General features: G+C 40.9%; 1 protein-coding gene across 1 annotated transcript; it reads right to left on the bottom strand.

The window, feature by feature from the left end:
* Positions 1-633: 633 nt before the first annotated feature.
* Positions 634-26,513, bottom strand: Fam47e (family with sequence similarity 47 member E). Its single transcript, XM_034636426.2, has 8 exons — positions 26,383-26,513; positions 21,500-21,863; positions 19,256-19,395; positions 15,745-15,892; positions 12,669-12,869; positions 8,079-8,234; positions 5,916-5,996; positions 634-3,342 (listed from the first exon to the last, which is right to left on the bottom strand). The coding sequence occupies exons 1-8, from the start codon at positions 26,454-26,456 to the stop codon at positions 3,271-3,273; spliced, it is 1,236 nt and encodes a 411-aa protein (XP_034492317.2). The 5' UTR covers positions 26,457-26,513; the 3' UTR covers positions 634-3,270.
* Positions 26,514-27,520: the final 1,007 nt, after the last annotated feature.

Raw genomic sequence — 27,520 nt, 5'->3', positions numbered from 1 at the left:
TATATGGACTCAGAGAATGGATACAGACTTGACAATATTTAGTTCTTTGTAAATATTCATCAAAAGACCTTCTTGAGAGAGGAAGTGCTGAATAATCAGGTGAAAAGTTGACCAGTCCTCTGCGTGTCACCTACTCCTTCCTCCAGGCACTCCAGTAGGGTCCAATGGCTCATGAACAAAGTGGTAGAATTGGTGGTAGAATTGCACATTGTATGTGGGTTCAGCAATTTGTGGATTCAGCTGCATCAAAGCTGATCTGGCTACTGCTGCTGTTGAATATTTAGTTGTTCAGTAATTAAAGCCAATAACAAGTCCCTGACATGCAACAGGCTTGAATATAACAAATCCAGGAATGATGTGGCCAGGGAAGGAAATGAGTTCTTCCCCCCCACCCACTGCCAGCCCACTTTCTGCTTGGCACCTGAACTCGGAATCCTGGGACTAAATGTCAAAAACCTGCCACATCCACAGATTTTTGTTATCTTCAGGGCATCCTGGAACCAATTCCAACAGATACTAAGGGATGACTTTATTTACTCAACCAGTAACTAATGCCCTTTCTCCTATAGCCAGAATACACAATGTAAGGGTCCGGCGAAGCATCTGAGAAAGAGACCACCAAGAGACCACTCATGCAATTGGCAGAAGGGGATTTATTGATCCAGCATGCTGGGGCTCCATGCCCACTCGAGAAGGGAAAGCAGCCCAGAGCCCCGAGCATAGGCTGAGCACTGCTTAAGTACACTTTTTTGGGGAGGGCGGGGATTTTACATATATCACAGTCCCCTTTAACAAATCATCATACACCGCGGGAAAATCAAACAACAATTCCTAAACATGATTAGTTCATTCATTGGCGGGAACAGGTCGGGCGGGGGTGATAGGTCAGTTCTAAAGCGGGGTACACATTCAAACTGATTGGTCCAGGCCCTGCAATGCCTACGTGCAAGATCGTACAGGGCCCTAAGTTATTAAACAACCAAGCGGTCAGGGGGAATATTTACTGGGCAGTTCCAAGCATTGTCTTAACAGCTACAGGAATTTCAGGTTTTGCATGTAGCATAGGAACTTAACAATACCTAGTCCTTTACATTTTAACTCAGGCCTTGCAGCTTAGAAACTTTACAATGCCCGGTCTTTTACACTTTAACTTTTACACTTCAACTTCAATTTCTTTTACCCTTACAACATGGGTCTCAGAGCCAAGGCATTAGGAGAAAGGCCTCCTTAAGGTTCACCTGCAAAATTGTTCCTTAGCCCCAGGACTGTGCTCTGATGATTTAAAAGCTTGAGAAAAGACTTCCACCAGAAGAAACAAACAAACAAAAAACAATATAGTTCCATTGATTTAGAAGCTCAGACTGCTACCCAGTCATTGTGGGTAGCAGTCTGATCACTAACAAATGCAGACTGATTTATAATATTCATGGAAACCAGGGGACCTCTTGGAGTTCCTCCATATCCAGTGATAAAAAGTCCTGTGTCAGGATCACCAAGGCCCAGACTCTTTGTGAAGAAAGGTTTAGGTCACTCTACTAATTATATAATTCCTACCAGCCAAGTGACTAGCTAAAAATAACAAGCATCTGGCATGGAAAATAGATGAGGGAAATGATATAATAGCAGCCATTGCCTCTTAACCAGTTGTGGAAATGAATATCATTGCTCCTGTATGCATTTTCTTTTTTACCATGTTATATCTACCATATTTTCCAAAAAGCTTCTTCTTTCTCTTTCCCTACTAAGGGTGTGTTACTGGTGATCAAATTCATAATGTAGTTAGTTGAGCATACAGATTATCATGATGGCATCATGACAGAATCAGAGGATGAAAGGCCCTCACCCAGAGATTTTATATTTAAGGGCAGATGCAGTAATGAATAAACTTTGAATTAACCACTTTTGAGAAGATGATTGTGCCTTCTTCTGTAGAATGGATGATTGTGTTAATCAAGGAAAGCCCTTTGTGATACTTTTTCCCCCAACCAATGCTAAGGATTGAACCTAAGGCCTCACTCTTATATTAAGCATATATTCTCTTACTGAGCGACATCCCCAATCCCTCTGCTCTTTTTAATTAAAAAATTAAGAAAAATTTTAAATTAAAAAATGAAAGGTGTGTCTCCTCACACTGCAGAATCTGAAAATGCCATATGCAGTCTTCCTCTGCCTGCCTCTCTCATAGGTATGGACCTGGGTTCCACCCATCAAATACCTCAATAGAGACTCTGAGGTGGAGTGGGTAGAATACACACTGGGACAGGTGGGTGTGACCCTGATGTGGAAATAGTAGAGGTGTGGCTCTGTGGCTCTGGTGGTGGCATCCACATCCATTGCTGATGGCGACCTCCATGCATCATGATTGCAATTACTTGTCCAGAACATCAACAAAGATGTTTTTACCAGATCAGATTTGAGGTATGGATTTGGGTATTGTTCCAGGCAGGGTAGACCCCAAATCTGGTCCTCTGACTGTAAAGATTCTCTGCAGGAGCCAATATTCTTTTAATAAATTCATTCTGATTAAATTGACCTAAGTGGGTTTCATGAAGAAAGATCTAGAAGGATACATTTCAGTGAGTAAAGAGTGGTCCTTGATTACTCTTGAGGACTTATTGATATTTCCAGTATTCTATGTTTTCTGATTTTACTAACATTTGTAGTAATATTTTAATAAAAATAGTTTTTTAAGTAATTAAAATAGATATCTTGAGTTTTCATTAAACTTTCTGATCTATGACCTTATATTATAGGTACACACTATCATCAAGATTAACTGCCTAATAAAGAAAAAAGAAAATGCTTCAGCTAGCTTAATTCAAAGTGAAAAAAATAATATTATAAAGTAAAAGAAAAAGAGGTACTCACTCAAAACCAGGGATAACAATTGGGAAAAATTCAATAAAGCAATTCTGCCTTTATTGTTGTTTCATTTATTTTTACAAATAATTGATATTACCTATGTAATATTCACAATGATATAAAAATGTGAGAAGAATACATGTGACTATTGATTTCAGATTTGATAAAATATATAAAACATTAAGGTATTATGTCCAACTACAACTAAAATGAAGCAGGTAACAATGAGAAATATTTGTAGCATTAGATCTTACATTTATGGATGTTGACAAGCTGCAGTTGTATATCCACAGTAAGACACTTAGGACACTTATCATAAATTTTACTTAATGTTTAAAACAGGAAAGCAATAGCCAAGTATGTAGTCAATAAAATATGCCTAATTATCTTTCCAAGATTCTTCTATGCTCAAGTAAGTTTTATAAGAGTCTTATTATATGCACATTTATCTTTCTTCCCAATATAAATCTTCTCAAGGAACTAAAAGAGAGAGAGAGAGAGAGAGAGAGAGAGAGAGAGAGAGAAAGAGAGAGGCTTCATTAGATTAGCCAACAAAATCTGTACAGTCCTCCCCACAAACACTATCACATCCAAATTAAAAATCTCACTCTCTGACATATATCCTTACACTACACAAAATCACATGTTAATAACTTGACCATGAGAAACAATGATCTTTAGAATCAGAAATACTCCATTTGAATTCACATATGTCCTATGCCCAAGCCTGGCCCAGCCCAGCTCAGCAGTCTTATGCTACTCATCTTTGCTGTTAAAGGCCTGGGATCCTTTTGTGTAGTAGAGGAAATGAAGCTGTGGGCAATGCATAAGGTAGATATTCTAGGAGCAGATACTGGAAGGTGTATATAAATACATATGCTCAAGTAGCATTTGTGAATTTACACCTACACAGTGTAACATAGATTATGGGTAAAAAAGAGAAGGAATGTTCACATATAAATTTAAGCAAAAAATGAGTATATATATATATATATATATATATATATATATATAATACTTTATGTATAAATGTGTGTAAGAATATGCATCTCATTTGCTATAATAGATCCCCTCTTTTAGTCAAAATCTTTTTGATAAGAGACTATGGAATGCAAGAATAAAGGGACAAAATACTGTAGGACTTTGAGTGACAGCTCTTCTCAGAGGACTCAGCTGTAGCCAGAAGCATCATCCCTCTGTAGTTAAATCAGCTGAAGAAGATAGCCAGTATGTCAGGCATGCTTCCTCCGTGCTTCCAAAATTGATCTACATGCTTATCTATAGAGCAGATTAAACCAATAGGAAACAAGCCAAAATGGAAAAAATAGTGTGTTTTGTCACTAACAATGTCAAGGAAGAAATATGAGACAGGGGCTGGGGTTGTGGCTCAGCTGTAGAGTCCTCACCTAGCACATGTGAGACGCTGGGTTCGATCCTCAGCACCACATAAAAATAAATAAAATAAAGGTATTGTGTCCAACTACAACTAAAAAAATATTTTAAAAAAGAAATATGAGACACTATAGCATTAAGAATGAATTAGGGAGCTGGGGGTGTGGCTCAGTGGTAGAGTGCTTACCTAGCATGCATGAGGCACTGGGTTCGATCCCCAGCACCACATAAAAAAACTAAATAAACAAAATAAAGCTACTGTGTCCATAAAAAAAAAAAGAACGAATTAGTGCTGGGCACAGTGGGGTATGTTTGTAATCCCAATGACTTGGGAACTTGGGAGTCTGAGAAAGGATAGGATAACTCAGTGGTAAAGCACCCCAGGGTTCCATTCCCAGAACAAAAGGAAGGAAGGAAGAGAATAAATAAGGATATATGTTTTTATATATATATATAATCACATAATTATATATCTGTATATTATGTATGTTTCAAATATGAACATATAAAATATATTAAATAAAATAAAAATATGTATTCTACATATAAATCTGTAGAGATATATTTATGTGAACCTTATGTACAGCTATCATTACTATATATAAGTATAAAACTATTTGTATAAATATATTAAGCATACCTTGCTGGCCTAGTATTGATGTTCAGAGCTAAAGGACACCACTGCAATTCTATAATGAAGTCTTCTAATCCCACATCTCCACCTCTAAACTTGTCTCCTTTAACTCTGAAACAAATATGGCTCTGAACATGGTCAATATGTACACTTATTTGTCAGTAAGCATAAGCCATTGTTAGTTCTATCATCCTTGGGGGAAAAAAATCTAATTTCCATGTCTAGGAACGCCTGACCATCTTGGCTGCACTGCCCTCTAATGACCCTAAGGGATATCCATAAAAGACAGAGGACAAATTATTAGCTACAACTTTGGTCCCAAATCTGCTGTGGTTACAGGAGTGGTCTGGGTACCCAAATCCAGACTGCAGACTCTCCTGCTGAACTGTCCTCTCTGCTGACCTCCCCTGTGTCTTCTAAGGGCTGTAGTATCAGGATCATCCATGGGAAGAGGCTGGAGCCAGCTTTACAATTTAAAGGAACAGAACTCAAAAGGCAGAAGATAAGAAAGGGAAAAGAGGCATCAGACTCTGACAGGCCCCAAGAGGTAATCTTTGGTCCTAGTCCTTTTCCACTCGAGGGAGACCTTGCACAACAGTGACAAAATAGCAGATCTCAACTCTATCTTAAGCCACAGCTCTTTATTCTTAGACCTGGAAATAAAGGAGATTCAGAAACATCCTAAAAAACTCAGTGTGTTTTACTAACAGTCAGAATTTGCAAAGCATATGCCCTGTACACAGACCTCTTTCACTTGAGTCCCACTGAGACCAAACCTATGGAAAGTGAGACAGCAGAGAGACAAGGCACCTCTGACAGTAGCAGAAACCAAGGCAAAATAAAAAGGGCAAAATGCTGCCTCCTGTCTCTGGGTCCCTGTCTATAGAGAAGCATGATCTTTCCTCCAAGGGTGCGAGTCTTGGAAGATGCCTGTAGAAGCACTAAGATTCTGTTGGGGTAATAACGCCTTCCTGCCAACAACTGGAGCCGTGAAGCCCTCAAACAGGGCTTTGCCCAATGTACTCACCCTGGGCATCCTGTAGCCCCTGCGTAGGATGAAATCCTTAAAGGCATCTATTCCATGAAGGTCTGCAAGAAACTCCTCTTCCTAAAAGAGGATTTTAAAGGACATTTAAAGAACCTGGTCAGCAGCTCTTTATAAAGTGCCTCATTTGAAACCACTCCTTCTTATTTCTAATTATGTATATAAATAACGTCCATGAGTTGATGAAAATGAAGGTTTTCAAAGACATGCAACTTTTCTTCCTCATCCTTTATATCACCCTTGTATTAAGGATAAACAACACATTTTAGCAATTAAGACAATTATTGAAGGAAGATGTCTGGAACATAAGCTATTTGAGACTAACATTATGTCCACAATTTATAGATCTTAACTCCAAAGGGCATGACAATAAAAAGAAGACTTGATCTAGCCTCAACATCCTTTCAATATGCAAGCATCCTTTCATTTATTCAAAATTTTAAAATTGTATGTATAAGTTTATGCAACTGCAATGCCATACTAGAAGAGCATTTTACCTTCCAAACCCAGTCAATCAAGGATGGTCAAAATACTTGTGTTTCTACAAGACAGTTGTGTGACTGTAGTGACTGCCAGCTGCCAGTACACCATAGCACCTATGTCCTGAAAAGGCTATAGCATCAACTTAGAGTATATGGGGTAAACCATCCTTGGGGTATTGCAAAAGTGTGATTTATGAAAATAGTTGTAGAACAATTCCATTGTTTTGAATCCTCCTTATGTAAACTTCTTGATAAACAATTTTTTACTATAATAGTTATATCAACCATATTCTCAAAATTTAAATGATGTTCCTTTTTCATTAGCTGACTGTAACCATTTTGGCAAACACCTTTTCTAGCTTTTGCCATCAAAATGAAATATGTTTTAGAGAATTCTTTAAGTCTTTAAGAATTAATATTTAAGAAATTTTTAAAAAGAAAATTTCTAGACACCTTAAATCAAAAGTATGTAACTATTTGTGTTTTAAAATATTTAATTCATTGATAACTTTTCATTATTTTAAAAAATATGCCTCGAATAATTTTATGTTATATATTAAACTCCCATAGACTTAGGCAGTTCCAAAAACCATACCCTGATAAGTTCTGCTCACCATTATTCACATTATTTTGAAACTTACATAAGCATGTTGTGTTCATAAATTTGTGTTACACATCATACAAAATAAGAATTATTGGGCTGGGGATGTCGCTCAAGAGGTAGCACGCTCGCCTGGCATGCACAGGGCACTGGGTTCGATCCTCAGCACCACATAAAAATAAAATAAAGATGTTGTGTCCACCGAAAACTAAAAACTAAATATTTAAAAATTCTCTCTCTCTCTTAAAAAATAAGAATTATCTTTTATGAAAAAGATAAAAATGACCATTGTTCCTGTCTTAGTTTTCTGATCTAAAGGAGAAAACTGATGAGTGATTATTCATGAATGATAACCAAATATGTACAACATTTTGCTTTTCCCGAGTGTTTTCACATCTGTTATCTTGGAGAAGTTTGGGGTCTGTTGAAAAGAGAATATGTTCATGAACATTCTCATCAGAATCCTGTGCAAGTGTTGCATCCACATTTCCAAATATCCAGAACAATGTTGACTATCTTCTTCATTAGATACTTGTACACAGAGGTGGGCAGGCACAGTTTATTTGTTGTATGTGTTTGTTGCTTTGCAATATTAGTGCTTAATCCTTGTCCCTTTCCTCTCAGACAGAACTTGTAGCTTTGCTAAATTGCAAAAATGAATTTTCCCAGTTGCAATTTTGTATTTTTGGACAATCATCCATTACTGATAGGAAGCAAGCGTCCCCCTTAGTAACCCAAAAGCCTCCAAGACAGCACATCGATTCTAAGGACTGAGGTGGTCCTACCATGTCAACTGCCCTTTGAATAATTATTCATAGAATCAATTGTTCCAAAATGGAAGGAGTGAGCTGAGTGGTGGTCCCATCTTTAGAGACATTGTGTTTACCACCCAGCTAGGAGGGTTCAGGACTTGCCTATCACCCATTTCCCACAGTATTACCAGCCTTTCTCAGTGCTGAATTCAATATGCAAGCTATAGGACTTTACAGAGCCTCAGTGTTCCACCAGAGACCCTGTGATCATCCTTAACTCAGAGGATCAAGTCTCAGCATACCTACATACCTGGTCCTGTAGCTTCTTTTTAAAATTCTCATCCTGAGATTTAGATGAAACTCTGGGATCAACCAAAGGTTCATCTGCTCTTTGCTTTTTCCATAAGTTGGTGTTCAAATACCATGCTCCATACCTCATCTTCACCGGCTTTGGTTTATAAGGATTCTATGGGAAATAACATAATTCACAGTGTCAAAAGTTAATGTTTTTGTTTTGTCATTGCAATACATCTAAGGTTCTGCTTAGGAAAGCAGGATCATTACTTTGAATTTATAGTTGGTCTTGGCCAAAGTATTTTATAAAGTTTCAGCATATTTTAATTTTACAAAAGAAATATGAAAAGTTCATAATTGAGAAAATAATGTATTAGCTAAGAACATGGTCTTTAAATTTGGACAGATCTCAGTTCAAATCCTGTCTTCTCTAAGTATTTGCGGACTCAAAATTTGTAGACTCATGTTCATGGGCTGGTTAAACTCTTCATGAGTGAAATGAAGATAACAATAGTAGTCAATCACAAAGAAAATATATGTAAGGCAGTTAGGAATCAAGTAAAAATAACATATTTTGCCCAAGGGTAATGATCTTGAACAACACCCAGTCATAAATATTATTATTAGACTCACCATAGGCCCTGCACTCTGCCCGGCTTTTCAAGTGTTGCACTATATTGTATTAAACTCACACCTTTCTTCCCGCCATCCCTCAGCAGAATGTGAAGAGAACCTCTTGCCAGATGGTGCAACACTCACCACATGCTATCCCATCACAAAAGGGGGTTTAATTCTTGGAAGGGGCAAAGAAACATGAAGCCACAAAGTCTCTCTCCCCTCTCACTCACATTTAAACTGTATGTTGGAATGGGTGGGGCATTCTAGAATTGAGCCAGCAATTCATGTCTAAGACAGAATCAGACAGAGCGGACAGGAAGGAAGTCCCACCGAGAGCTGGATTTGACGCACTATTGCAATATCCTCACCTCCTTGAGCTTTCTGGAGCATACCTGCCACACTGCTGGATCAGTGCCCTTCCACTCATTATTCCCTCTGCTATAATGTCGTTCCCTAAGAGACTCACACAGCTCACTCCTTTACCAACTCATGTCATCTTTCCAGTGGATCTTCCCTGACCGTCCAATTTTAAAATGGCAACCCCCTCACAACACTCCTTGCCTTCTCTCCCTGCCTCATTTTTCTTAATGGCATTTATCACTATTTGATATGCCATATTTCTTTAAAAATTGTGTCTCTTCTCACCCTCTAAAATGTAAGCTTTGGAGATTGCTCCCTGCTATGTCTTCCTGACAGCTAGAACAACACTGAGAGGAAATAATAGGTGCTCAATAAATTTTTGTTGAATTAAAGTCGGGTTTCTTAACTTCAATACTATTAACATTTGGGATTAGATCATTCTTTAGGGGGCAGGGTGTGGCGGACCTATACGTTGAAGGATGTTTAGCAGAATTCCTGGCCTATACCCACAAGAGGCCAGCAGCACCCTCTGTGTTGCAAAAACCAAAAATATCATCTCCAAACATTTCCAAATAGTCCTTGGAAGAGAGGGGAGGGAGCAAAGTCTTCCTCAACCTGGAACCATTGAATTAAAGGAAGGCCGAAAGGGAAGATAGGGGGAAAGGAGGAAGGAGAGGGAGAAGAATGGAGTCTACACCACTGCCACACTGCAGAACCTAAGTTCTAGAATATATTACATTGTTGATTAACTGGTGTTTTTTTTTAAAGGCTTCTCTGAAGCCTTACTGAAACTGTCCTCACCCCATGATTGGTGGAATTGAATATTTCTTCCTATGTTCTGTGCACAGATGATATTTTGTTATAGTCAGTCATTTACCTGTTGACCCCACTAGACTGTAAATTCCTAACTGCAGGAAGCAGTCCTCTAGTTTTATGTCATTTGTTCCTAGCTCTTTTGGACACACAGATTCTCAGAAGTGTTTATTAAGTAATACATAAAGGAATGGATGAGTTGATATACCTGGCAAAGAAAAATAATGTTAAATTAAAGGCACAGAATTCTATGAGGGATTAGAAGTAAGAAATAAATTTATGTCAGGAGACAAAACTCCATGGCCAATAATCCATGGAAAAATCAGCATATACCCTGTATCTAAAGGAAGAGAAAGCATCGAAGGGGAACTTCAGACATAGAGAATACTAGGAGAAGGTTAAGGCAGTGGGAAGCTCAGAGTTTCAAAGAATATCAAAGGGCAGATCATAGCAGTCCTGAGAATACTACAAGGAATAGAAAGATAAAGATGAGGACTTCCACTTCCAGAATAGGAATAGGGTTTATCCTCCTACTTACAGCATCTTAAAAACAAAGAGAGAGAGAGAGAGAGAGAGAGAGAGAAAGAAAGAAAGAAAGAGGGAGAGAAGCAGGCTAATGATTTGCATGACAGTGAACCTCAGGTAACAGAAGGACATTGGTCCCTGAGAGACAAGCAACAAACAAACTAAGCCCCATAATTGCCACCAGTGTGTTGCCTTGAAAGGGTTTGCAGGTCACACAAAGAGAGGAGAGGCCTAGCCAGGAGCAACCAGTGTCCTCTTTGAATTGAGGAGATAGAATTGAGAGTCCAGGGAGACCAAGGCAAACTTATTTTACCACACAGAGTAAGAGAGAGGAGAAAGATACAGAGAGACAGAACTAACACAGTGTCTCGTATTTGCACAGGCAGGATCAGTGCCTTAAAAAAAAAAAAACCTAATGGAAAACCTAATGATTCACAGGACACTTGGAAGAATACACCTGAGGGTCTTGCTCAGTAGTAGGGAACAATTAGCCATAGATTGAACACTGCTCTGGTAAATCTTATTTATTTATTTATTTATTTATTTATTTATTTATTTATTTATTTATTGCTGGTGTTGGAGATGGAACCCAAAGCGTTGCACATGCTAAGCAAGAGCTCTACCACTGAGCTTCATATCCAGTCCCAATAAATCTTAAAAGCAAGCTCCCAAAGGAACAGATTCCTCCAAAAAATCCCATAATAAATTTTAAAAATATTTACAAAAATACAAAAGTACCCAACACCCAGTAAGGTAAAATTCACAATGCCTAGCATCTACTCAAAGATCACCAAATATGTAGAGATGCAGAAAAACATAAGCCACAATGAGGACATAAATCAATTAATGGAAACTGACACAGAACATACACAGATGTTAAAATTAGCATATAAGAACATCAAAGTAATCATTAAAACTGTATTATATATTCAAAAGATTAAGAGAGCAGATAAACTCATTTCAGGTAAAATATATTATGCTGTTGGTTAACTGTTGATTTTTTTTAAGACTTTCTTAAAAATACTTTTAGTTGTAGGTAGACACAATACCTTTATTTAATTAATTTATTTTTATGTGGTACTGAGGATCAAACTCAATGCCTTAAGCGTGCTAAGTGAGCGCTCTACCACTGAGCCACAACCCCAGCACTGATGTTTTTAAGACTTTGAGGGAAAAGATTCCCCCTTATAGTTTAGAGCTGGAATGTTTCTGAAAGGCTCCTTTATTGATCTTCAATGCAGCAATGTTCACAGGTGGAACTCTGACTCAATCAGCAGATAAATCCATTGATCACTGCAGATTAATCCATTGATAGCTGAATGGATGAAAGGGAGGTGGTGGACAATTGTAGATGGTGGGGGATGGCTGGAGAAAGTAAGCCACTGGGGGCAGGGCCTAGAAGGGTAGTTCTTTTTCTTAGCCTCTTCTCTATCTTTTCGCTTCCTGGCTGCTTGAGGTAAGTGACTCTGCTCCACCTTGCCATCTCCACCACAATGCTCTGCCTCACCGCAGGCTCATAGCAATGGAGCCAGCCCACCTTGACCTCAACCCTCTGAAACTGTAAGCCAAAATAAATCTCTTCTCCTTGAAGGGGTTCTTCTGTGTTTTGTCACAGGAAAAAAATCTAACACACCAGTACCCACCCAATTTAGGCACTTAAGTCTCTTGTTGATGTGCACAATTTTATATATATATATATATATATATATTTGTACTGACACATTAGGTAAAAAAATTTAAAAAGTATTCTAAAAGCTCAGAGTACTTCCCTTCCGAGCATGGCATGCTATTTCTCCTTTCTGTTGCCTTATTTTTTCATCTGCATAGCAACTGAAGGGTGAGGAACCTGAGTGATTTGCTAATGATTAGGAAAGCATGTGGTCAGAATGATGGTTTGTGGTCTATAAGATGCTGGTAAAAATTCAAGAATTCTTTGGGCATAAAATTAACAAGAGTTCACAATCATAATGCTCATGAATAACAGACATTCATGCATATTTCTTCTAGTTGTTAGAACTTCAATGTATAAAACACATTAAAAATTTTGTCTCTGAAAATGACTATTCAGATATGAACAATAATTCTGAATGACATGTCTTATTTGAATAACTGACTTTGTTATATGTATTAAATATTCACTCATTTATCAAATATTTATTAAACATGAAAATATCTTAAGAATTCTGCTTTAAAAAGCCAGTACCCCTGAATTACCAGAATTCAGGAACTTTTAAGACTTTACTGCAACTTATTTTCTTAAATTTTCAGGCTACTCTTTTTCTGCAATCACCTGTGGTTTCCGTTGTGTCCTCTCATGATCTCGTTTCTGGAAGAAATCTGCCTCCTGCAGCTTATTTAGCCCCACACTCTTCTTCAACTCCAAAGGAACCTGGTTTAGCCTCATCACACGCAGCACATCACAGGGTGGTTTGCTCTGATAGCCAAGGTCAAACTGTTTCAAGATGAACTCTTCATCGATGTTTGAACTTCCCTAGAAAAATACCACAAGCATGAATGGAGGGCAGCGATAAAATACTCCTTGCTTTCTCCTTTTATCTAAGGGAGGTTTCTGGCCACTGCTGGGGAAGTTCCAAGAGAGGGGGAAAAATTGCTCAGTCATCACTCACTGCAGACAAGAAGTATTTGGGACTGGAGGGCTTTGTCAGTACATTAAGAGACCACTTAGGACCTGCAGGAAGTCTCTGGGGGAAATAATGTCTGTTTGCTCAAAAGCAAACCTCTCCAACACTTCATAGCAGTGACTTATCTAGAGGGATTTTCCAGATGCATCTAGATGTGGCAGTGCTTGTTTTGTCCACATACCCTTATAAGGAAATCTGCCTTCCTCGTGGCCCCAGGGGAAAGAGGCAGTTCTAGTCAGCCATGTTTCAGCCATACTCAGAACAACCTCTCCATTTCTTCCCCCAGCTGTAGGTGGAGGGAGGAGAGGTGAGCACATTAAGAACAGCTAATCTGTACTCTCTTAACCTATGATACAGTTAATGCTGAAAGATAAATTAGACTAACAGAATCCCACTCTGGAGGAGAAAATTGGGAAACAGAATGAGGATATTAACGACTGGAGCTGAAGGTGGAGTGGAGAGCATAAGAGAAGTCCAGAAACAGTCGGGCATAAAAGATGAGTGGAATCAGAATGAGGATGAAATGAGAATGGAGCAGAATCAGAGCAAGCAGTATCAATGAGACGAAAACCAAATAGCATAAAAGGAAAAAGCTTGAGTTAGTTGTGAAGAAAATACCACAGGGTGATTTCATGAGGACCTAAGTTGTAGAATTTAGGTGAAGATGGGATCTTGGTCATAAAGGAACACAAAGAAGGCTGTTTACCTGATCAACTGTCTACCAATCTAAGGTTCTTCAAATTTCCTGCCTAAAGGAGTTATCTCCAGTGGAAGGACAGGAGAGGCTGAAGGGCTGGAAATTAGCAAGATTATGAAGAAGCAGTAGTGCAGGCACCAGGTATAGTGGACATCATTTACCTTCTCTAGCACCTTTATTCCAATCACCTGCTGGGGAGCTTTCCCCTGTTGGGAGCTACCACATGGGAATCCAGCGCCCCCTAGCTTTGAGCGATAAGAGTGTGGAGATGTGGCAAGCCAGCCATGGGCTGTGTGTGCTTGAACTCTTTGAGCATTGAGCGCACAGGGTGGACTGAACCAATGTTGCCCCTCTGTTTGGGTGGGCAGGGTCCTGCCTTTTTACTCACTCTGCCTATGATCCTCACATAGCACATGAGATGGGTGTGGCCTTCCTAGATGTCAGTCAACCTATGACAGCAAGACCTCAGGAAGCTAGACTCAACCCCCTGAAACCTGACCCCTTGCCTCATTTGAATGGCTTCTCCCCAATAAAAGGGTTGAGCATGTGCTCCTTGCTCTCTTTCTTGCCTGCCTTGCCCCCCCTTGTTGGAGCTGCGGCTGAGGAGTGGTCACTGAACCCCAAGAAAAGGTACTTTCTGTGTCTCTGCCTTTATTTAGTCCCCAAATTCACTTGGAATGATGCTGACCAGTTTAGTCGTGTGACAGGACATCTCTCCCTCCTTTTCCATCTGCTGTAGCTGAGATGGACACCCTCATTTCTTGGCCTCAGGGTTAGACATGTGACCCGACCTAGCCAATGAGTATTCTCCATTTTCTTAATCAGAGTGGTTAATTCAGGCACAGGCATATGACCCAAGTTAGTTTCAGCCTTGAACTATTCCCTATTGAAAAAAGGTTATGGGCTGGGGTTGTGGCTCAGTGGTGGAGTGCTCACCTAGCATGCATGAGGCACTGGGTTCGATCCTCAGAACCACATAAATGTAAAATAAAGATATTGTGTCCACCTAAAACTAAGAAATAAAATAAATATTTTTAAAAAAGAAAAGAGGTTACTTTCTTCCCACTTAGTTGTTCACTGGTAGAACATAAGCTTGGAAATTTTAATGACTGTTTTTGGCATCTCTTGGGGAAAGACTGCTTGCAAATGAAGTAAGACAGAGGGGTGCAGGAAAGATAGGGACAGCCTCTAAAAACATTTCAGCACCTGCATCCAGCTGTGGCCCAACCTCCTAATGCCTCTGGTTAAATTCCCTTTTCTCTTTTAAACCAGTCAGAATTATACTGGGGTCTGGAGGGTAGTCACTAGCGAAGGAAACTGTGATAAATAAATACATTAACTAAAACCAACTAATACACTCAAAACATGGTGGGCAGGGTTGGTAATAAATACTGGAAAGCCTTAAATCCATGGAAAGCATCAGTAAAGTAAACATCTACAGAGACTCAGAGAGAGAAATAAGTAACTTACTAAGTTCTTTTTTTAAAGTTAGATCTACATGGTTACATATAGTTGGGTTTATTCCGACAAACTCAGACATGCATGGAAATTGATTTCAGTTCATGATTGCCCCTTTTCCCTCCTGTCCCGCTCCCTAATAGATTCTTGAAGGAGGGCAAGGAAAGTCCTTGATAACTGAGTCAAAAGTCTCTTCCTGTCTAAAAACATTTTGTAAAGTTTACAGTCAAGCACAGCTGCCCAAGTACTTAGAAATAAATATAACTCAGAGGCATGGATTAGAGAAGGAATAAAGGAGAGAAAATAAGTTCCTGACATTGAAATGGAAAATAAAAAAAAAATTTCATATCAATGACGTGAGATATAAACATAAATGTTTAAATTAGCTGCAAGCTTGCAAACTCCAGAAATTTCACTACCAGAAGTATTTCTATTACAAATGACAGAAAAGACTTATTCCTTTATGACTTGGATGATTTGATTTATATTTTATTCAAACAGTGTTTTTGAATGAAAGCAACTTTGAGATTGACTTTTTCAAGTAGGTTTAAGTATTCCTGCTAACTTACAAGAGTGGTAGCCCACTTGCAGAAGTCACTAACTTCTCTGCGTACATTTTCATGCAGAAGAGGACCATCTTCATGGAGCACATCTGTTTTACTTGGCTTTTCTTCATAAAGCCACTGGCCTGAATGTGACATAGGAGTCTTCTTGGGACTAAAGATAATGAGATCACCAAATAGTTACTATTTGAGGCATTAATTATCCTTTGCTATATTTAAGAAATACTTATTAAGCGCCAAATATGTGTCAGGCAGTCATTAGATATCAGGAATTAGCTATAAATAAGTCAGGTCCCTGTCCTCAAAAAGCTTATGATTGAGTAAGAGGCAAAAATAGAAAATACATAAGCATATGTCTTTATAAGTGATTACAAGTGATATAAAGAAAAATAAAATGGGGCAAAAGGGATGGAGAGGGGTGGCAGATGGCATTTCAACACAGAAAGTCTCTTTACTACAGTGATAGCTGAACAGAGATCCAAAATAAGAAAGGTCAAACCATGAAATATGGAATCATGAGAACACCAGGCAGAAAAGACAGGCCTGTGCATGGACCCTGAGGTGGGGGTGTGATGAGAATGTTCAGGATCAGCAGAGACCAGTATAACTGGAGAGGAGTGGTTAAGGATTAGAGTAGAAGAGGAGGAGGCCTGGGAGTTAACAGAGGCCTGATCATATGGGACCTTAAAGGCCACTGTATTTGGGTTTTGCCCTGAGTAAGTATGCAACTGGAGAATTCTAAGCGAAGGAATGGCACTACCCAACTTAAAGGATCATTTTAGCTATTACGTGACAAACAGATTTGAAAGGGGAGCAAGGGTGGAGGGCATAAGACCAACTGATAAACTATTGCAATAATCCAGGCAAGAGATGATGGTATCTTGGAATGAACTAGAAGTAGTAGAGAGGTGAGATTTTGGATCTCAAAAATAAAGACATTAATATTTTTTGGCAGATTGCATCTGTTGTTCTAGAAACAATGGGAAGAATGGAACCCCATTAAATGGAACCCTCAATAAATATTTATTTATTGAGCTGAAGAAGACAGGAGTAGGAACAGGTTTCAGGGAGAAATCTAGAGTTCAGTTTCAGACTTGTCTAGTTTGAGCTGCCAATTATACACCCAAGGGAAAATATTGAATTATCTATAAATAGAGGGACTGGACAAGGTCACTTGGGTGTGAGTATACAGAACAGAAGATGTCAGAGACCGAAGCACTTCCAGCTTTAAAGGAAATGAAGAGGGAAAAGGAAACGAAGACCAAAGAGAGGACCATGAGGTAGAAGAAACACTAAGAAAAGAGTATTCCAGAAGCCAAATGAAGAAAGTCTTATGAGAAAGATGATGTCATTAACTGTGTCAATGGCTATTGATACATCAAGGGTGTTGATCACTGAAGACGGGTCTAGTTCAATCATGACCTTAACTAAGCAAGTCCAGAGAGTGAGTGCTAGAGATAAAAGCCTGATTGCTGTGATTTCAAAAGACAGGAAAAAAAAGGGAAGTGTGTTTGTCTGGTTCTGGTCAAGGGCAGTTGTCTTCAAGATGGGAGATATCACCTCATGCTGTGGCAGGCTGATAATGGCCTCCAAAGAGAGAAGGTGCTAATCCTTGGAACTCGTGTAACTTTATTTGGAAAGAGTCTTTGCAGATATGATTCAGTTAAAGCATTTGAGATGGGGAGATTATCCTGGATTATCTGGGTGGGGCTTAAATGCCACTATAATTGTCCTTGTAAGAGGGGCAGAGGAAGACTTGACACACACAAAGGAGAAGGCAATGTGAAGACAGAGCAGACAGACTTGAAGCTGCTGATCTTGAACACTGGTATGATGTGGCCAAAGCCAAGGAATGCCAGCAGCCACCAGAAGCTGGAGGAGGTAAGAGATCCCCTGGAGCCCTGGAGGGATCATGACCCTGCTCATTTTTTATTTCAGCACAGTGATTCTTATTTCAGATGTCTGGCCTCCAGAGCTGTGACATAATACAGTTCTGTTTTTAGCCAAAAAGTTTATGTTCAATTTTTATATTATCTAAAGGAAATGGATCATATGCTTACAGAAAAAATTCACCTTTATGTAGTTATGCACTTATGTTGTGATACCATAATTTATTAACATTGTAATATTATTCATTTCCTCTGTATTTTACCTTCTCCTCTTTCAAGTAGATAACCCATTCATTTGTAATTTCTTGCCAAGAGATTTTTGCAGGATTCAACAAGGAAACTGCCCAAAGTGAAAGGCAGATCCTATATGTATATTTCTTATTTTATCATAGATCTTTACATATAATATTCCTCTCCCTTCTATACTCAGGTTCTGAGCAATTTGAAAAATAATGCAAAGACCAAAGACAAAAGTCAAAATATCACCTTTATTACTAATAGCAGCCATGTTGGATGATGGCTTTAGATCCAAGAGGGCTTGCTAACTGAAATTCAGATACTGGTGGACTCTCCCACACAGTTCCCAGCAGGGCCGGATGAGTGTCGACTTCCCCTCTAGGGTGGAGGAACAAGAACCTGTGCTTCACATGGGCCTTCTTGCTCCCCAGTGGAAGAGGGGGAAAACTGAGGTGAGCATGCCCAGTTGTTCTCCCAAAATTCATCAAGGAGTAGACTGAAGAGCCAAAAATGTCACTACAGTAGAACACCTATCACCTTAGGTCAACAAACATATGATTCAATACACTGTATTCTCTCTTAATCCACCTCCATGTAGGTAACTTGTGTGACTGACAGAGCTCTTCAGGCCACTACTGAGCACAACAACCAGGGTCTCCAAAGCTGTAAACATTATGGGTTCTGTGACTAGGCTACTAGATAGTTCTCCCCCATCTACAACACACCCCAGTGAGCTCATTGAGTTTTAAAAGCCAAATATGTATCCCAAATTCATTTATGTCAACTATACTTATCATGGTGTTTACATTATTTAATTAAATATTAGGTGAATTGGGGAAACAAGAATGTGATACAAAATAGAGATGTTTCTACTAAGTGTAAGTCTTTGGAAAATTTCAATGTGTGGTTTATGCAAGAAAAATGAGTGGAAACTTCAAGCAGTATACTTTGCCAAAAGACTTTATATTAAGATTAGCAAGTGAATGTAAACGTATGCTTTAGGAGAAAATCATCCTTTACACTTCCTTGTATTATTAATTATTTTGGTGATTATCCAATTATCTACTGGCCTCAGTAATGTTGAGTAAAAGGGCTCCTGCCATAGATAATTCAAGAACCATTATATACCAATTAGTCAGGCTTTTTGCTGTTCTCTTGTTGAACAAGAGTCATGTGGACACCCATGTTTGCACCATTGCTAAATAAATCATATTCATTTAAGAAATCAGCACTGTTCAGAGCAGGATCCTGGACATTTTTCCTTCCTCCTTAAGAGCTTAGTTATTTTGCTTCTTCAAGATTATTCTAAAGATGAAAAGCTTCGAGAAGGTAATTTCTACAATGTTTTTTCAGGTGACAACCACGAGCGAGGGGTGAAGAAGAACACTCACAGTCTCAGGCACACTTGGGTAGAACGGTTTTTAAAAAGCTTTGTGGGCTCCTTTGTTCCTTTCTTGGTGTCCTGACAATAAGCCCAAGTATCCTCCAGCTTCCTCTCAGGATCAAGCACTTCCAGCACCTGTAATAAGAGCTACAAACACAAAAAGCCTTAGCAAGAAAGAAAAAGGTGCTGGCAAGGGGGCCCCTATTCTAAAGCAAAACAGACCTACTGGCCCCTTTGTTTGCCCTTTTCAGTCAACCAATGCCATCTATCGAGTTCTGTGCCAAGTACTTTGTGGAGTGCTGTGGACAAATCTCTCATCACCTCGACAGGAGGTGTACAGGCTTTGTACTATAGCAGTCCCACCTCCTCTAGATGGAATATGCCGCTGGATCTACCCCATCCCCAAAGGTCCCGTGGGTTAAAGTGTCTCCATAGAATTTCTGAGGTTTTTGCCTGCCCAACCCATATCCTTCCCCCCATGAATAACAGTATCTGGCTTGTTCTTTGGAGAATCACCTCTCCCTCCATCTCAACCCATATGATCTGAATCAGCCTAACCACATCCTGACTCTATAGGCAGGTCAGGTCAATCAGAACCTCAGCGACTGGTTTAGGAATGGGCTTATCAATTAAGTGGAATGCATAGGATTTTGCTGGGATTGTGGTGGGTAGAATTTAAATCTGGAGCTGCTGGTAGCCATCTTAGCACCATAAAAAGAGGTTCCTCAAAAAAAAGCCAAAATATTTAGATGGGGAGGTCAGACATGGAAATAAGAGCCATAATCCTATGCCATGTCTCTGTGCCATTTGAGGTGTGTGCAAACAATCTCTCTGTTATGGATTCAGAATCTTGGGCCTACAGGAGGCAGTGAAGAAAAGCCCCAGGTGGAAATGAATGGATCAGCAATTCCAGCTGTTCTCTTAATGGACTTCTCTGCCACTAGTCCCTTACTCATTAAAAATATTTATTGAGCATCTACCATAGGCCAAGTACTGGTAATACACAATGAAAGACAGGTGAAGTCCCTGTGCTCACAGTGAGAAGCCAGTGGTGACAAAACCTATGATGACACCTAGAGCCTGGGGAGGAACAAAGGGTGAGGGTGGAAGGGAAGTGCTATTGTGTGCAGGCCTCTACAACAAGGGGACATTTGAGCAAAGAGCCGAAGGAGAGAGCCAGGCAGTCATCTAGGGACAAGTCATCTAGGCACAAGAACAGAGACCAGACATGCTCATAAGTTTCACAGAACTTGGAATGGAGTGAGTGCAGAGGAGCAGACCGTGAAGGTGGAGAGGGAACAGAGCAGGAGCTCTTAGGGCCTCTCAGACCAGGGAAGGACTTTGGCTTTACCAAATGAGAGGGGTTTTTTTGTTTTTGTTTTTTTTTTTTTTTTTGAGCAGGGAAGTGACATGATTGGATTTACCTCTGTGAACCATGAACAGGCTTGAGGGTAGACGTGGGGGAGCTGGCACTGCTAGTGCTCTGCCCTACCCATTCTGCCCTTTCTCCTCAAATCTAACAGAACCTGGGTTTCGTTCAAGGCTGCAGGCTCAACTAAGAAACTCAATTTCTAGACACCCTAGGAGCCAGAAGTGATGTTTCCTGGGAAAGCTATTATGTGCATCATTATGAGACAGAGTCAGCTGGCATGTACCTTTAACCTTTGCCCCTTCCCCCTTTGGGTTTGAAAGACAGATTTAATGCCATTCTTAGATATAAGGACAAGAGACATAGGCTAAGGAGTATGGAGCAGAACATCAGAAGTCAAGACATTGGGGACATGACAGAGCTGCTGCCAGCCTTGGCTTTGACGATCTGGTAGATTTTCTCCATGACCTTTCAGGTTATATGTGTGGTGTCCATCTGCCCGTAAGTACTTTAGGACACCTCCTAGCTCCAAGCTAATGGGTCAAAAGTAAGAATGAACAATTCCCTCCATTTCTCCTTCTCCCCAAAAGTCACAAAGCAAAGTAGATTGAGGGGGAAAGTCAGAATGTCTTGGTTTGCTGTACCTTTGCAAGTCAAATGGTTTCATAGGTGTGAAGGGAGAAGATAAGTGTTGGTGCTGTTTGTGTTTCTTGGGGGCAGAGAAAGGAAGGCTTCTCTGAGCCCCATGAGAATGTCACCCTGGGGGGCATTCTTTTCTTCTTATCAATGAGTCCCCTCTTCAAGGAGAGTCTCTGGGCATCTCCAGAGAATTTTCTCCAAGGCCCCCGTGAAACCCATCCCACAAGCCCTGGGACAGATCACCTGGGCAGGCATGGCTTCTTCCAGGTGGGGATGGAGAGCCAGGGGATGCAGAGCCAAGCGGGCTTCCACATCCTCCACAAAAGCCTTCCGAGCCCGTTGGGCCCACGAGAGCCTGGAGAGCAGGGATGCTTCCTTGGGCAGCTCATTCGATCTCTTCTTGGAAGGTGGTGGAGGGACTCCATGATGAATCATGGGCAGAAAGCTCTCCTTGGGGCCCTGAGCGATTAGACCTCCACAAGGCCGACAGCCTTTCCTGAAGTCCAGGCCCTCTCCCACAAACACCCAGCGCTGGCTGTTCAGGGATCTAGGGAACTTCAGCCTTCTGTGCACAGTGAAATACCCGGAGGACAGATGCTCTTTGTACCTAGAAGACACCAGGTAAGATCTTATGGACCAGAGGATTGGGATGGGAGAAGGAGATCGCAAGGAGGCTGGACTCAACCTTTCTAAGGGAGAGATTATGGGAAGAAGTATTCACAAGAAGGCTGAGTGGATCATACTCCAAGTTCATGGCACAGTATCACTGGTTTGTGCAAAGACTCACCCCAGCTTCCTTTATTCTCTTATTATTACTATTTTAAAATTTAAGATAGGGTCTCACCACGATGCCCAGGTTGATCTCAAACTTGTGAGATCAAGTCACCCTCCCACCTCAGCCTCTCAAGCTGCTGGGACCACAGGAGTGCGTCACCACATCTAGCTCTATTTACTCCGTCTTGTCCCCACATCTCACCTCCACTGCCCTCATCTGCAAAACCACTCTAACGGATTTGAAGTGCATTCTTTGTTTTCATACCTCATTGAAATATCTGAATTGTCCTTTTATGTGCATGTATTCTTAATTTACTTAAATGGTAGACACTGTTCTGTTTCTTGTTTACAAAGCACTGTACTTCAAAGACTCATCCATGTCACGTGTATTTTAAAGACCCATCCAAGCATAAGTCTAACCCATTATTCAAACTACTGCCACCACATCTTGCATTCATTCTTGAATTCTTGTGGCTTGAACTCTGTAAGAAAGACACTCAAATTGCTGACCCTTTCAGGGACACTTTGTTTTCACTAAATGCGACACAGTGTAGTAGAGTGGAAAGAATCTGGGTCCCAGTGACAAATTAGCCTCTAATTAGCCGAGTGACACTGGCACTTTATACAACCTCTAGGGTCTGTGGTTCCTCCTGAAACTCAGGAGGTGAAAGGCTGCAAGATGGTGGCACATAATGCTGTCACTTGGCCTTCTTTGTGTTTTAATAAGAATCATAATAATTAACATATATTGAGCACTTCCTACATGACAGGCACTGAACTAAGTTCTTTATATGCATTGGTATGTTTAAATCTCATATTATTATTATTTCATTTACAGAAAACTGAGGCACAAGAAGTTAAAAGATAAAACACACATGTCAAAGCTCAAGCAGCTCAAGAGTGGTAAGGCTGCGATGTTAAGCCAGGTAGTGTGGCACCAGAAAAGTCTGCTTAACAACTACATTAGAGCTCCCAATATATAAACATGTTCACATAAACAAGCTAGAACTCCAACTCCTCTTGAAAAATCAGGAGAGTTTCCAAGATCTGGGAACACTGGGTCCACCTTTCTATGGAGCCACCATTGGCTTAATGGCTGCCAGTTCAGGCAAATCACATGCTGTCTCCTTCCCAGCCTCCACCTCTCCCTACTGCCTCTTAAGCAGCCTGCTTCAGCCAGCTTCCTTACCCACCAGGCCCCTGTTTGCAGTGAGTATTTAGGTCATGAAGATGAGATGGAAGCCATGAAACCAGCTCCTCTATAACCTGACACAACCAGCCAATGCCAAAGCCAGGACTTGGAACCTGAGCACTGATTTTCCTAACACATCTCAGGTCCTTGGTCAGATCTTCGTGGAGCACTGGTGTCTTTTCCTGAAGCCTCTTCTACCTGAAGTTCCCTATTATCAAAGAAAAATGGCTCTTTACACCCAATCTAATCCTTACTGTAACCATAGCCACTAAGCATTTTTAAGAGATTCTAGCCTTGACCCTATTCTTTTCTGGTGAAAACTAGAAGCTTCTTATTTGCTGTGAGTATGTGTGTGTATATATGTGTGTGTGTGGTAAAGGCTTAACCCAGCTCTATTGTGAAAATTTAAATGAAAGGACACAAAAGGGTGACTTGTAAAACGTTGCTCTCTGCCTTGTATAAATCACTCTCAGATAGCTAAAAGCAGAAGGGTGTTGAAACTGCATCTAAGCTTGAGATTAACAACCCATTCAGCATGACCTATTGGCAAGTAACCCTCCTCATTATTAAATATTTTCACATTTATTTTCCACATATTTATGACTAACTCAACTATCCAAGCACTTCTTAAAATCAAATCAGACAACAAACGTTTTTGCTTAAGCATAGCCATACAATTCAAAATGGGAAATGTGAGTGCCTAGTCCAGGCTTCTTAGAACATTAGAGCTGGCAGAAACCCTGAAAGAAATCTTGACCACCTTCTTCACTTTCAATGAGAAAACAGTTCTGAGAGGTGAGCGAGGCTAGAGGGAGTGCTTTCATCTACTTCACATAGCCTCATAGAGCTAAAGAGCTCACTTCTCTGCATTTTGTAGGGAACAAGGGTGCTGGGGATTTTACCCAGGGGTGCTTCACACTAAGCTACATTCCCAGACTTACTTATTTATTTATTTATAATTTTGAGATGGGAATCTCACTAAGTTGCTGAGGCTAGCCTTGAATTTGTTATCCTCCTGCCTCAGCCTCCTGAGTCACTGGCATTATAGACATCTGTCACCTCTCTGTATTTTGTTAAGCCCAGGAAATCTTGCTTGACCCATAAAATTGAAAACACTTTTTTGCCATGCATAGTAGTGCATGCCCATAATCACAGCAACTTGGGAGGCTGAGGCAAGAGGATTTCAAGTTGGAAGCCAGCCTCAGCAACCTAGCAAGGTCCTAAGTAAGTTAGTAAGACTCTATTTCAAAATAAAAACAAAAAAGGACTGGGAATGTAGCTCAGTGGTCAAGTACCCCTGGGTTCAATCCCTAGTGCCACCAAAAAAACAAAACCCAAAAAAACCCAACATTTTTTTTTTGAGAGAGAGAGAAAATTGTTTTAATATTTATTTTTTAGTTTTCTATGGACACAACATCTTTATTTTATTTTTAAATGGTGCTGAGGACCAAACTCAGCGCCCCGCGCATGCCAGGCGAGCAGGCTACCGCTTGAGCCACATCCCCAGTTCCCCCCAACATTTTTTTCCCCCAACCAATACTATTTTCACAGACACTAGTATAAGACATATGGCTAGTTCCCTCCATAATAATTGCAATGAACTTTGGAAATTTACCATAAAGAAATGAAAAATTCTTTTTCAGCACTGGGGATTGAACCCAGGGCCTCACTCACACATGTTAGGTAAGTACTCTATCACTGAGATAAATGCCTAACCCTAAGAAATGAAAACTTAAGTTCTTTCAAAAACCTTAACACAGTGTTCACAGCAGCTTTATAGGTAGTAGAAAAAGAAACTGGAAACAACCTGCATTTGCTCAACAGGTGACTAGATAAAGTGGGGTACACCCATAACACAGAACACTACGCCGTACCAAAAATGAACAGATGGTTGATACACACAACCTGGATGGATCTCAAGAATCTATGACCAGTGAAAAAGAGCCAAAATCAAAAGGTTATACACTGTATTATTCTACTTAGCTAACATTCTTAAAAGAACAAAATTATAGAAATGGAGAACAGATTTGTGGTTGTCAAGGGCTGGGGGATGGGAAAAGGAGTGATGAGAAGGGGATAGTACAAAGTGGTTCCTTAGTGGTCATGAAACACTTTGCATCTTGCAGTATACACATGACAATGCACAGAGCTATATGCACACACAGGAATGTAAGTAAAAACTGCCGTGATCCAGAGAAGGTCTGTAGTCTAATTACTAAGTTATATCAATGTCAATTTCCTGGTTTGGTAATGGATTATAGTTATGTAAGATAGTACCCTTGGAAGCAGCTAGGGGGAAGGATGTGTGGGAACTCTGAACTTTTTTTTGCAATCTCTTGTGAGTCTACAGTTATTTCAAAACAAAACAAAACAAAAAGGGTGTAAATGGGGGGAGGGACCCAAAATCTCAAAGAGTTCATAATTGCTAACATATATACAGTGCATACTATATGCCAGTGACAGGTTTCCATGCGCTACCTCCCTTAATCACCCCAACAATTCTATAAAGCTGATTCCTTTTATTGTTCCCGTTTCACAGTTAAGAAAAGTGAGCCCAGAAGGAGCCGCTAAGTTACTTAACGTCACCAGGCAAGCATGAGGAGACCTGGCTTTTCTGATTCTAGACTTTGGCATCTTAACCGTCACTAGGAACAGCCTCCACCGTGAGCCAAAAACAATTCTTATGAATTGGCAAAAGGAAAAGTCTCATGTTCCTGCCCACAGTGGCTGTGACAAGAACCCTCCAAAAAGGTAGGAGGCCTCCCCAGCACCTGATTCATTACCCCACCAGGGGCTTGGCTTGGCTAGAGCCATCAGTTGGATTGCCAAAGGCTCCAGGTACGGCTGATGCTTTACACTGGATGTAAATTTGGCATCAGTGAAACAGTCGGCCCACGAAGGAAAGAAAGGGTGGGTTAGAGGATCGAAGCTCAAAGGCTCAGCTAGGGCAGCCTCCACGGTTGACTCCGTGGCCATCAGTCTCCTATCTGGCTGGCGATGTTAATCTACAGCCCCTCGGTAATTGTGAGGATGAGGGAAGGAGGGGTCCTTTGCTAGGCGCCCTCTGCCACCATCGGCCACCCCCACCCCCCGCGCCCCTGCCCCAGCCCCTTGAGCACGGGATCCAGGCGCCCTCGCGCGGCCTCCGCGCGCCGCTTACCGGGGCCCGCAGTACCGGCGCTCGGGCACCGGGGCCAGCGTTCCCGACCGCAAGAGCCGCCTGCAGTCGGTCATGGTGCCAGAGGCTGCATGATCTCTGCCCGGCCCTGGGTGGTGTGTTCCCCGCCCGCCTGTCCGTTGTCTGGGAGACCGCGCAGCCCTGCGCTGCCCGGACCTGCCCAATTTGCCCCGGAGCAACCCAGGCACCTCCCCAGCCCCGCGGTACTGCCTTACCCGGGCTAGCACGTCCTTCACCCCAGGGGCGGGGACCTGGCCTAGGAGAGGGAGAAAGAGCCGACCTTGATTTAATCATGTTTTAATCCGCAGGGAAATCGGGTTCATGCCCTTCCCACAGAAATTTAACACCAGCTGGACCAGGCCTTTAGGGTTCATCACGTTTTTAAAAAGAGTTTACCGAAGGAAAGGAAGGACGAAGGCAGCGGGAGAGAAAGAGAAAGCAAGTGAAAGAAAGAGGAAAGAGGGAATGTCTTCTAGCACCAAGATGTTTTGCTGGAGGCCCGGGAACATCCTGTCTCACTGCCTCTGGAAAGGGCTGCACACTGGTATCCATCCATTATTTCCATGGTCCCTTTCAGCTCTTGTGCCATTTAATTCCTGTGATTTAACCTGTTTGCCTCAACCCGCTTCCAGCAGGGATGTCACCATCCAGATGGGTTCGGATTGCAGGAGGTTGTGTTTTGGTTTGGCGAAATTCCACCTCCTCCTTCTGAGTGTTCCTGATTTAAATGTAAGCATTGCTTCCAGAGGAAATACCAGGAAAGTATTCTGTCCCCAAATTACTGCAGTAGTTAAATTGTTTGTTATGGTGGATTTTTTTTTTTTTTTAAAGCCAGTTAGCCAGAATCTTCTCATCTTCAAACTCTGGGACTAAGATAATTTCACCTTTGGGAATCTATCAGATACTGTTAAAGGTCTTCTGGCCTGAACTAGTTCTGCATTTCCACTGGCTATTTGTGTTCTGCAGCAGAGAGCACTGGGGTCCCATTGCCTGTAACAATAAATGTCCTCTTGGGCATTGTTACTTAAACTTCGTTATTACCTAGTCTGAAAAGAGGGAAATAATAGTATCTACCTACAGAGTTATTAGGAGAAATCAATAAGATAACGAATGTAAAGAA

Source organism: Marmota flaviventris, chromosome 7 (assembly GCF_047511675.1).
Source record: "Marmota flaviventris isolate mMarFla1 chromosome 7, mMarFla1.hap1, whole genome shotgun sequence".
Taxonomy (NCBI): domain Eukaryota; kingdom Metazoa; phylum Chordata; class Mammalia; order Rodentia; family Sciuridae; genus Marmota; species Marmota flaviventris.
Note: the sequence above shows the minus strand (reverse complement) of the source record. Positions and strands in the feature narration are given on the sequence as shown.